This window comes from Podarcis filfolensis (assembly GCF_964270895.1).
Source record: "Podarcis filfolensis genome assembly, chromosome: 1".
Lineage (NCBI taxonomy): Eukaryota > Metazoa > Chordata > Lepidosauria > Squamata > Lacertidae > Podarcis > Podarcis filfolensis.
Window position 1 is genome coordinate 24,037,105 of NC_139604.1, and position 12,617 is coordinate 24,049,721.

General features: G+C 42.8%; 1 protein-coding gene across 5 annotated transcripts in view; it reads right to left on the minus strand.

The window, feature by feature from the left end:
* Window positions 1–1,944: 1,944 nt before the first annotated feature.
* Window positions 1,945–12,617, minus strand: part of CWC22 (CWC22 spliceosome associated protein homolog) — a 45,866-nt gene continuing 35,193 nt past the window's right edge. For 4 of the 5 annotated variants that reach the window (XM_083628204.1, XM_083628205.1, XM_083628207.1 and 1 more), the window contains 5 exons: window positions 10,900–11,052; window positions 10,157–10,284; window positions 7,799–7,900; window positions 6,994–7,196; window positions 1,945–2,723 (listed from right to left, as the gene is read on the minus strand). In XM_083628204.1, coding sequence (XP_083484330.1) covers window positions 2,188–2,723; window positions 6,994–7,196; window positions 7,799–7,900; window positions 10,157–10,284; window positions 10,900–11,052 — 1,122 coding nt within the window. In that variant the 3' untranslated portion in view covers window positions 1,945–2,187. Of the gene's footprint in view, window positions 2,833–3,251; window positions 7,197–7,798; window positions 7,901–10,156; window positions 10,285–10,899; window positions 11,053–12,617 lie in introns of all 5 variants that reach the window. The other variant, XR_014551418.1, reaches the window with a different exon arrangement.

Sequence of the window (12,617 nt, forward strand, 5' to 3'; positions counted from 1 at the left end):
GCCGAAGTGATTGTTCATGTTTATTGGGGGAAAAAAGTCAATTATTCAAAGAGATTATAGAGCAATACCATTATCTATATGGCTGGTATCCAGAAAGTTTGCCATTATCTTTAAGTATTTAGTTCTGATTTTGATGCAAGTTGAAATGCTCATCAAAACCACATTAAAAGGTTTTTTTATATATATAAAAGGGGGGGGGGGGTTGTGATCTTAAAATCAGAAGAGAAAAAAACCCTGAGCATCATGTGAGCAAATACAATGGGATTTCTCCTGCCTCTCTGCATCTCTCTCTCCCACCCCCCACTCCCCATATCTCTGGTTGGTCCACCAACCATCCTGAGCATATTCTTTGAGATTGCTGGGGGGAAGCAAAGAAAGAGGAAATCCATTGTACAATCAAGACACCAGATGATAACATTGAGCCTTGAATGAAAGCAATTCAAAATATCAACCGTGTCTCATTTTCCACAATTATACACTTTTCAGTGGTAGTGAAATAATACTTGAGAAATCCACATGCCATCTTCATATACCGTATTTTTCGCACCATAGGACGCACCGGACAATAGGACGCACCTTGTTTTAGAGGGGGGAGAACAAGGGAAAAAAATTATTCCGCTCTCTGCCCAGCGCCCCTTCAGCGAAGTGGCAGGAGGCGCTGCGCAGAGAGTGGGAGAATTTTCCCCCTCTTGTTTTCCCGCTCTAAAACAAGGTGCCGTTTAAGGTGCGTTCAGGCGGCTACCTTGGAAGCCTGGAGAGCGAGAGGAGTCGGTGCGCACCGACCCCTCTCGCTCTCCAGGCTTCAGGTTCCTTTCGACCTGCTCTTTGGGGCTGGCGGGTGGAAGCCCACCACCAGCCCCAAAGAGCAGGTCAGGGAGCAGCGGAAAGGCGCAGCGGAGAGGCTGCTGCCATAGTCACGCGTCACTTCTCCAGCTGGGAGAGGGTCGCGGGGCTATGGCTTCTTTAGCCCCGCGCGCGCTCTCCCGGGTGGAGAGGTGACGCACGCCTATGGAGGCTCCTGCCATAGGCGCGCGTCACCTCTCCAGCCGGGAGAGGGTCGCGGGCGGCTGCTTTAGCCCCGCGCGCGCTCTCCCGGGTGGAGAGGTGACGCGCGCCTATGGAGGCTCCTGCCATGGGCGCCTGTCACCTCTCCAGCCGGGAGAGGGTCGCAGGGCTATGGCGTCTTCGCTCCATAGGACGCACACACATTTCCCCTTCATTTTTGAAGGGGAAAAAGTGCGTCCTATAGAGCGAAAAATATGGTAAATCTCTCCGAACCCATGAATCCATTTTTTTTAACAAAAGAAACTAATAAACATCCAGCAATCTTTGGTTATTTTAGTCCTAATTCAAATGACATATCCAATTTTGCCCCAAATATGCTGAAAACATCTAAGACACTGTTCTGTTTCAACTAGAAGAGAACTCTGGTATTGCCACTCTCTGAACTACAGGTTTTTAAGATCTAAAGAAAAATAAAATAAAATGTTATCAGCTGTGTAGGCCAGCTTTTAAAAATTGTCACCTATTCTCAACTGCATTTCCAAGAGCAGAACTTGATCCATTAACAGATTTTTAACATAGTTGATGCTTATTCCCTCCAGATCTGATGAAACCAAAGCCTCACATTAGTTTTCTGAACTTTTTTGAAGCTCTGAATGTGAACAATGAGGGATTATCAGGTGTAAACATAAACAACTGAGTTCTGTAATGTCTAAATTCTAAGCAGCAGGTTGCTGTTTTCTCATCAAAACTAATAAAAAACCGCTATCAATGTTGTTCTGCAGTACAAACACATACAGGGGATTTGTTAATTTCTGATGTGAAACCTTTTAACGTCTGTACCATAACTGGAAAATCACCTAAAGAACGAAAACTAAGGAATGTGTAGCACTTTTAAAGAAGATAAATAAAATTTACAAACATGTTTGTAAAGCACTAATATTTCAGTAAAACAAATTGCTTGACTGTTTTATTATCAAAATAAACTACATTTGATTGCTCCTGGAGTCAAAAACCTGTAAGCAGCGATCATAAAAAGATGGGTTACTGGAAACATTCAAAATTCCAATGATGTTTACAAGTACTTTGTACAAAAAGTCCTTTAAAGATGTTCCGTATGTTGCAAAAAATACAGCTTTCACCACAAGGCAGAAGTATTTGCATTTCAAAAGCAGTCTACTAGAGTCATTTGCGCCTATGTGGGGAATCGCCCCTGTGCTTTCGCCTGTCCTCATCTCTCCTTGACTCTTTAAATTGGTCCGGATATTGCCTGGGCTCATCCATCCTGGGATTGGGATAGTTACGGGGTCTCTCTCTAGACTTTGATCTGTCTTTCCTCCGCCTGTGGAGTTCACCATCCTTATCACGGCGACTGTCCCTCCCTTCGTTATCAGAAAAAGAATTCTGCCTTTCGGCCCTCTTCTTCTTAGATTGGCTACTTTTGCTTTCCGAAGGTGTATTCCTTTCCTGATCCCTGTCCTTTCCACCGCTGTAGGTGTTCCTGTCAGCGGAATAATCTCTGTCATGGGAGAGTTTCTGTGATGCATCATCTCTCCGACTTAAGTCTCTTGAATTCCTGTCAGCATTCCTCTCAGCACCGTTCTCCCTCTCAGGCTGCCTCTTCTCTTTTTTCCTGTCAGGCTGTTTCTTACGACTTCCTTGCTTTCTCTTGGCATCTCTGTCCGATGCTTTCTTCTTCTGTGATTTCCGCTTTCTCACATCTGAAAGGATCATAAACAGAATTTACCCTTTTAATATATTCACATTCCTTTATTTGCACGTCAAAATATATTGGCTTTATTTAAAGAACCTACAGCAGGCTTCCTCAACCTTGGCCCTCCAGATGTTTTGAGACTACAATTCCCATCTTCCCCAACCACTGCTCCTTCTAGCTATGGATCATGGGAGTTGTAGGCCAAAAACATCTGGAGGGCCGAGGTTGAGGAAGCCTGACCTACAGTAAGGGGAAGGACCACCAATTTCCCACTGCAACGAAGACATTTAGGCCATTCTGGGGGGTCTTCTCAACTCTCTGGAGCAAACTGAGCTGCAGACAGGAGGGAAATAAACCTAAATAGACAATAAGGAATATTTTCTTCTCATGCAGTGAGACCTTTCGATCCAAGCTACAGAAAATTTTACAGATACTTTGACAATCATATTATCAAGTTGTGCTCTGGGTACTGAGCTTGAGTTAGTAACTGTGGATTTGTTCATTTCCTTCTCTTTGCTGAAGGTTTTTCCAAAACTTGTGGGAGATATTTAGCTTGCTCTGTTATTTGGACAACCACTCAGAGAAAAAGAGAGAAAAATCTATGTAATGTCAACATTGCTCATACTACTATTTCCTACAGACTTTATTAGATTTTAAAAGTCAGGAAAGACAGTTCAATTCAGCTCCATTTTACTTTCCTCTCAAAATCCAGAGGGCCAAATAATTTGGACTACTTAAAAATAATTTTATTCCCCATCTGTGTACTGGTTTCATTTTTACATTTAGATCAGTAAACAGGTAGGGAAGGGGGGGATATTTAACATGGGAACTGGAACTCTAGACCATGTAAAAAGTATCTTAGGAGACGCATATTCTTTACCTTTACTCAAGTTCTTAGTACTCAAGGTAACTTCCATGCTGCAACATGAGCGCTTGCATGTGCCCTAGACTAATGGATGTGCATGCAGTTCTTTCTTTGTACTATTTTAAGAATTTGCAACTAGAGATTGGGACTTAAAATATGAGCTGCCAAGGTATATTCACCATCAGCAATAATATGCTAAACAGACTCGCTGTTGGGACGAAAAGATGACTACACAGCACATCACTGAAAACTGACCGTACTTCTTCCTACTGCATGTATTGTACAACATGCTGACCAGATTAGTCTTCCTGTCTTTAGATAACAAGGAATTGGCTGATCTGTCTTCAGTGGCAAAAAAGCCCTCCTTGAAGTGGACAGTTATGCCCAAATGTTAAGCCACCTGCCTTTGGAGGATCTGGAGTGGGGGAAAGGGGGAGCAAGAAATATCTCCTTATATGAGCAGAAAGAGTCTCACAATACTTTGGATCAAAATCACCACACCTCATATACATTGCCTCTATGGTCCTTGCCACGAAGCAGTAAGGTATTGTTAACCCCCTATCACAGACGTAACTTGCCTAGAATTGTCCAGTGATAAAGTAAGATGTGCTGGGCTTCCTACGCATGTTCATAACTTCTATGCTATACCAATAAAATGAGCACTTCCTGACCATAATGCTCTCAACACAGCAGCTTTAATGCTGTGTTGTGATATGATGAATTAAGTTGTCAGTAACTGTCCCATGGTCTGACTTTTAACTGAAAGTTACAATGAAGTTTCAAAAGGGTGATGATCCTTCAGATTACAGTGGTACCTCGGGTTACATACGCTTCAGGTTACATACGCTTCAGGTTACAGACTCCACTAACCCAGAAATAGTACCTCAGGTTAAGAACTTTGCTTCAGGATGAGAACAGAAATTGTGCTCCGGCGGCGCGGCAGCAGCAGGAGGCCCCATTAGCTAAAGTGGTACCTCAGGTTAAGAACAGTCTCAGGTTAAGAACGGACCTCCAAAACGAATTAAGTACGTAACCAGAGGTACCACTGTATTTATTTTCAGTCGTCTGACCTCTCAAATTTAAGTCTTCGATTTTCCCTTGATTGCAGGACTGTAAGTTAATTTTAGTGCAGTTTTGTCCCTGCCCACCCAACCTTATGCTGGAGTACAAATTTAACATGCTGGGCATTTTGAGAAGTAATTCAATGTGGTTTGGAGACACTGGGATTTTAAAGGAGATACATTAAGGAAAGCCCAGTGGAAGGCATTTGTATAGAGGCATATAGCAAACTTCAGTATCTGTTAAAATATAAAGACCTGCATTCCCCTTTACAAAAAGATACAGTAGAGTAAAACCAAGAAAGCTTTAGTACAATAGTCAAGTTTTATAGTAGTATCTTCTTGAGTTTTCTGGTACAACCCTGAGGTCTGAATGTTGCTGAAAACAAAGTCTTGACTCCCACTACTTCTGCTAGATAGACATTCTAGATATCCTCTGCCAGACATTCTGGAAGCACTCCTCTAAAATAATGCAACATCTTCATTGTTGCAGAATTACACGAAGATAAAAAGTACAGTTTGAACAGCAGCAAACTACTAGCCTGAAGTTCTCTTCACAAAACTTTGCAAGTAAAATAGAAGCTGACTCTTGCATCAAACAGTCTAAGTACCCCTGGCTTTTCATCATTTTGGCAATATTTCTGCTTGTGGTGTACAAAAAAAAAGAGAAATCATAGCAATTCAGAGCATACCGCTGAGACTATCAAATCATTTCATTAGGGTATCTTTTTTTTCTCCAATGGGAAAAAGGATAAAACATTAGAATAGAACGTATTAAATTAAAACCGAACAGCAAAAAGAGAGAAAGAAAGCCCTGCGCACTCTAGCAGAATCCGTTAATTTGTCACCAAGGACCTCCCTGGTTCCCATCTTGCTGCAGCTGTCTATGCAAGAGCCATCTGGCTCTCTGCTGAAATGCCACTTCCCTGACCCCGCTTCCATTCTGCCTTCCTTTACTGCTCTGGTGTTACTGATGAGTTGCCTGGTAATAGCAATAAAAAGCAAACGCCACAAATTACAGAGGGCTGCTTTTCATGCATTCATAACCTACACTGGGTTTTTGTGAATCAGAAGACTTCTGCTCTTAAAACCCACCGATAAATCTAATTTATTTTAAGTCAGCATGCTTCTTGCCTGCATAAGCTCATGCTGGGCGATCATCTGCTCTCACAGCTAACTGCGTGCGTGATCCAGACTGGGCTAGCAGGCATTATTGGGCTTAATAAGGTTCAATTATATAATTCATATCAACTAGTTGGAATGAAAAGTCAGTAGAAACACTCGCTCAAAAATACTAATTATAGAATGGAAGTTACTAGATATACTGTGCTGCTGTCAGCAAAAGTACCTTGGACCCAGAAGAACACAATACAAGCTGTTTTACGTTCAGTCATAATAATGGTAGAATGCTACCATAAATATTTTCTGCTTCAGATACACATATCTGACACACACGTACACAGCAACAGAGAAAGAGCTGCTTATTGTTTGTTTAACTGACAAAACAGGCGGAGAAAATAACTTGTTTACACATCGGCAATGCCTAAGGCGGGGAGAGAGGATTTAAAGGTGACCCTTTAGCTCCAAACACACCGTTGTCCACGTTGGTAGTTCAGTATCTCACAGCTTGAACAGCTTGAAGTGAGTTCTTCTGCGTCACTATGATACGATGGCCATGCAATAGGCTTGTTTGGCTGCCTATTACAAGGCACGACATGAGCCATTCTAATTATCCAGGTGCTCACATTTCGAAACCTTCAATTGTGCAAACGAGTCAGATCCGGTTTTTCTGCAGACTAGCCACTCACAAGTACACGCAAGCTGAAATTCCAAACACACCTACTAGGGACTATGACCCATTTAAACACAGCAGGGTTTACTCGGGGATAAAGCTGTTTTTCCAAACAAGGAAAGGGCTAGTTATCAATATTTCTTTATTTCTTTTTACCATGTATCCTTTTCACTTTCAAGCTAACAACTCCATGTGTAAATAATTATGAAAATAATGCATCATAAATCAGTCTCCCAACAAGGTGATCTGACTTACTGAAATCACACGGGGCTGTGGTTGAAATGCAAACATTTGTATCTGCCTAGATTTAAAACGTGGGCATTGTTTTGCAATAAAATACCTAACATTATCCAGATTAGTCTGGGAAAGAGTTATACGTGCCATTTTCAGGCTGACAATGCATTGTTGAAAAGACTCCTGCAAGTTTCAAATAGCTAAAATCAACAGCACACAGGAACTAATAAATGAGTAAATAGGTGCTGCTATTTTTTTCCTCAGCTAATGTGCACCAGGGCATGCAGAGTAAAAAGAAAAGAAAAGAAAAAAAGGTGGAACTGAGTACCAGAGTCACTGCTGCGCTCACTGTCAGATGATGATTCACTTTCACTGGAGGACTCTGAACTGCTGCTGCTGCTGTCGCTACTGTCATCCTCTGAACCGGACGAATCAGATTCTGAAGATGAAGACGAATCTGAGGACTCCACATCTTGCTTCTGCGTCATGATAATTTTTGGTGCATTCTTTAGATGTTCACGTAGCTCATCGCTAGTTAAAACACATTTAACACGTTATAATTTAATTGGCTGGTGCAAAGGCAAAGCGTTACTTCTCTCAGCTGTGTGTCCCAAATGTGAACTCGTTTGTTTGTTTGTTTTTGCTTCACAAAACTGACCCAAGTACCACTGAGCCAGCCACTATCGGCAAAGCCCCACCCTCTGTTTTCTGCTCTGTTTCTTTTTGAGATGACGAAATATGGTACCGGGGTGTGTACTGGACTGTATGACACCTGCCGCTGATTTGTCCTGCAGACATGGTGTACGATGTGGTCTGCAGACATGGACTGAGAACGTCCCCCTCCCCACCCCCCATCCAATACTCCTACATGCCCACGTGTGTTTGAAAAGGACCTGGGCAGGTAGTGAAATTGAGAGCACAATATCAATCGCACAATCTGGGTTACGCACATTGGATTCTACACATGCAGGCCGTAGCTAAACAATGGGCCTCTGTGCAGACTTCAAAGGCAGGGAAGGCAGAGAAGAAGTTTGTTATCTACCTAGCATGTAGATGGGCCAGTTCATGTAACTGTTAACATCTTGCTGTTAACCCTGACTGCTTTTATTGTGTAACAAAATGGATTTCCTTACGTCAGTCCTCCAAGACCAATCGAAGTGAAAAAATTGATGGCGAATCTAGTATTTCTTGGGTTATCCCGAGGTAGCAAACCTTCAAAGAATGGCTGCAGAGTTCTGTTAAAGATGAAACATGGGAACAATATTTTTAAATGCTGGATAGCCGTAAACTAAAAATATACATTCAATTTTGATCCAGAGGCGATTTAGAAATGTCATTAAAAATATATATATTCTGAGCTACTTTAATTCTGAAAGAAGCAAAAAAAAAAAAAAAAAAAAAAGGATGGTTCTATTTATGCAGCAGTACACAGACAGATAGAATCTATGGCCCTTTTAAAATATATATTAAACTGCCAGAGATTTAAAGCAACTAGGTCCCTAGACAACTAACTGTTCCGCATATCAAACTTAAAACAATTAAGAATAATAAAAGTTAATTTTGTAAGTCCAAAAATAATGGGCCTGGATCAATATATTTCTCTTTACTACAATAAGTAATGTCAAGCTAGCCAATAGATCAGCTCTGTCCAAAAGAAACAGGTGTTTTGTGATTAAACATTTCAAAATCAATATTGCACAGCAAGGCTATCTCCAATTTACCATGTACCTAAACAAGTCTCTCTCTCTCTCTATATATATATATATAAATTTACTGTCAAATGCTTGGGCTCGGGGAAGTTGCCCATGTTTTCCCCCAAAGCATCTGAGCGCTGAAACAAAACATGCATTTAAACATTCTGAAATTAAGAATGATGTTCATCTACCAGTCTTAAGACAGTACTGGTCAATAATGCAAGTATTGTTAGTATCTACCCATTTTGCTCAATCAAAACTCCTCTGCATTTTTCAACTGTCCAAATTTCTACACCAACATATGTTGGCTCTTCATATTATTTTGCATCTCATTCTTTGGGACCATCACAGCAACAAGATGGTTAGATTCATCATAATTTACAACCTTTTAAAAAGATGCTTCCGTAAAAAAAGAGTTTTGCCAGGAGTTTAATGAAAGATTTGGAACATGTGTTACCATGAACGTATGAAGTGAAGGGTGCAGATGGGAAAAAAATAAAAACAAGAAGCCAACTAACAGTAGATGGTCTGGCAGTGGGAGGGGGAAAAAAAAAGAGGTAGATGAAGTGATGGCTATTGTGCTTCTCCAGGATGTTGATGTGTTGTTTTTTGACACAAGATCAGTGGTAAATGCCAGGCATCTGTGAGTTAATTAAGGATGAGGCTAGTCTAGTAATTATGGTCTGGTCATGGATATGGGTGAGCCAGAATCTAGATTCCACTGAAATAATGATGGCTTGGAGGATGTGTGGTTCTCTCTTGGGGTAGTATTTGGAGTCTGGGTTCCATCTGGTTTGGGGAGGCTGTTAGGAAATTTTTAGCATGCGTTAGGCTTTTCACCTGTCTTATTTTTAAGGAGGTGTTTTCCATATTTCACTTACTTCCCTATGTCTGTCTTATGTCATGCTAAAGAATATTACACCCTGCCCATTTTCTGATGAACACAAGTATATTATGAGTCTCAAAAACAAAGCCAAGCCACGGACCTCCTATTTTTGAAAACTTAGATAACTCTATGGTAGTTACCTCTGCAAAGCAATCGTTTGAACAAAATGTGGGGTAGCCCCTAATAAGCAAAGGATTTTAGGTACAGTGGTACCTCTGGATACGAACGAGATCCGTTCTGGAGCCCCGTTCGTATCCTGAAGCGAACGCAACCTGCGTCTGCGCGTGCCGCGATCTGCCACTTCCGCGCATGCGTGTGACATCATTTTGAGCGTCTGCGCATGCACGAGCGGCGAGACCTGGAAGTAACGTGCTCCGTTACTTCCGGGTCGCCGCGGAGCGTAATCTGAAAATGCTCAACCTGAAGCGACTTTAACCCGAGGTATGACTGTATACTAAACAGCACATAAGACCATAAATTTGTGATATCACCATGGAAAGATTTAGTTTTGGGGGAGAGGCAAGAGATGAGACCACAGACCCCCTGGGTGCGTTCTGCAGACCCCCCAGGGATCCCCAGACCCCTAATTGGGAACCACTGCTTTAGGGCTTTACAAATAAATTTGAGACCCTTAAGCAGGCATGGTGGTGAAAGGGCTGCCCGTGCAAGCTGTTAAACACCAGTGTTATGTGGTGGCAACATTCTGACCTTTGTCAACACTACAGCCGCAGCATTTTGTGCCAACCAGAGCTTCCCAATCAGTCCCAAGGGTAGTCCCACCTAGAGTGCTTTGCAGGAATCAAGTCTTCAGGTCGCCAATGCATCAATCGGCTCCAAAGGATTACAGTGACCAGGGCTTGCTCACATCAAGACACTGTAAAACTAGCTTGCAGTGTGAAGCTTCTACTTACTCATCTTTCAATCTTGCATTAAGATTAGGAAGTCCCATATATTCACTGAGTCCCTGGAAGAAGATTTTAACAAAAATCCTACTGGAGGACGTTGTAGTTTCTTCGCTTAGCGTTATGCATTCAAGAACCTACAAGTCAAAGTAATAGTGGGTTAATGCTAAACATCCTCTCCCCCACTTTTAGTTTATTATTTGTTCCCCAAATAGTAAGTTCTAGACTTGGCTCCAGCTGACAGAGACAACTTTGGCCTATTCTTCCCTCCACTTGTGACCTCACAGTACCAGCCCCTACATGGTTCTGGAATGCTGGGGGACAGTGAGGGAAGAGGCAGGGGGAGTTAGGAAATTGCCTAGTGGGATTCCTCCAGATTAAAAGCCTTATCTCGACAAGAGGCATCTTTCTAACTAGAGACGGTGATGCCTGGATCTGGCACACATGCGTGGTCTTTCTTTTAAATAACAAATTCATACAAACTTCAGATGACTTAGCAGCTGCCATCACATAGCTTTGACACTTTCCGTTCATTTAACATTCGGTCTCAATTCCAAACAGTTTATCTGAAATTTTTCCTGAAATGAGGCTTCAAAGCTCTCACCTGTCAGTGCCAAAAGAAACCTGGTGCTCAGCTCAGGGTAGGACTTCTGGCAGATCCCACCTACATTTTTAAGTGTTGCAAGACAGATCAATTTTGCCTTTTCAGAAAACAAATGGACAACCCATGCCTAGAAGCATTATCTACTCACGCTCCACGGAAGTGAATCCGTATATAAAAGATGCGCAAACATCTTGGCAACGTTCCTCAACTTGTTTGTTTCCAGCCGGTGTATCGTGTCATACTGCTCTTTGAAAATGGCTTCAAATGCTTCCATGTATTCTTTTTTCAACATACAGAAGCGCTGAAAACGCAGGACACAGTTAAGAAGGGGGGGGGGGGAAGAGTTTAGAAACTGAATATAGAAGTATGGTGGACCAAAACAGGAAAACAATGAAGAGATTGTATAAATCTTAATTTTCAAATATTGGCTTGGGTCCTAAAGCTCCTTGGAGGCAAAGCAAAGACACTTCTGCCCCATGTCTGGGGTGGGGCTTTGCAAGGTTATGGGGAACACGAATGAATGGGAAAGTCAGTAAATTGCAGGTGGACAGCAGTGCCTTCCTTTCAAGTAGCAAGTGGGGAGCCTCAGGCCTAAGACCTAATGCATTGCTGTCCTCCATGCTTCTCTATTCAGAGAAAACACTTCAAACTCCTATAGAAATAGTGCTGAAAAAAATGGCTTGGATCCTAATTTCCTTTCGATGGATGGCACAGAATTCCACACTAGTTAAAGATGAGCTTCTTATAGTTTTGTAGGTTAGGTAAAGGGACCCCTGACCATTAGGTCCAGTCGTGGCCGACTCTGGGGTTGCGGCGCTCATCTCACTTTATTGGCCGAGGGAGCCGGCGTACAGCTTCCGGGTCATGTGGCCAGCATGACTAAGCCGCTTCTGGTGAACCAGAGCAGCACATGGAAACACCATTTACCTTCCCGCCAGAGCGGTACCTCTTTATCTACTTGCACTTTGACGTGCTTTCGAACTGCTAGGTTGGCAGGAGCAGGGACCGAGCAACGGGAGCTCACCCTGTCGCGGGGATTCGAACCGCCGACCTTCTGATCGGTAAGTCCTAGGCTCTGTGGTTTAACCCACAGCGCCACCTGCGTTCCTTTTATAGTTTTGTAGACTCCCCCAAATAAAAATCAGGTTTTGAGTTTTGAAATGCTTTAAAGTTCACGGTTGCTAAGGGAAGGCTTGAAAACAATGGAGAAAACCTTAACAGTAATCTAGTTCAGGGTGGTTTCTAGGTCTTTTTTTGCAGCCCTCGGCAACGTTGGACACCTGCCCCAGCCCTCCCAACCCCTTCCCAAAGCCTAGTTAGCACTTTCCCAGCTTTGCAAAGGCAGTGGGAGGATCCTGTGCAGCCCTCAGGCCTCCTGCTGAAAGCCAGTGCCTTGCTTAGTTGACTTTGAGAACACAGCCTAAGGTGTAGGGCATCAAATTTTGGGCCTGCTCCCCCCCCCAGCACAACAAAGCAGTGTGTGGCCCATGGGTTCTGTGTTGAAGAGCTCTTGCCGCCACTTGGGAGGAAAAGTTGGGCTGCCCTGATCTAGTTCAGCTCCCTGGAAGCCAATGTCAGCTAGCCGGCCCGACTCAGAAACAAAAAGGAAAAAATGCAACACATCTTGGCTAGCTTTTACATAACGTGATTTCCCAACTAATCCTGAAAGGAAATGTGTCCCTTGAATATCTGGCGTAACAAAAACACTTCTGCTTAACTAACCTCGTCCTGCTAGATTTCAATAAAAGGTTGCACATGAATGGTGCCAATCTACAGTCTGTTCTATGGGATGAACATGCTTATTTAAGGACTGAGCCGCATACTCTTGATTCAGTGCTTGATGCGTGAGCTGACGCTAGCCTGAGC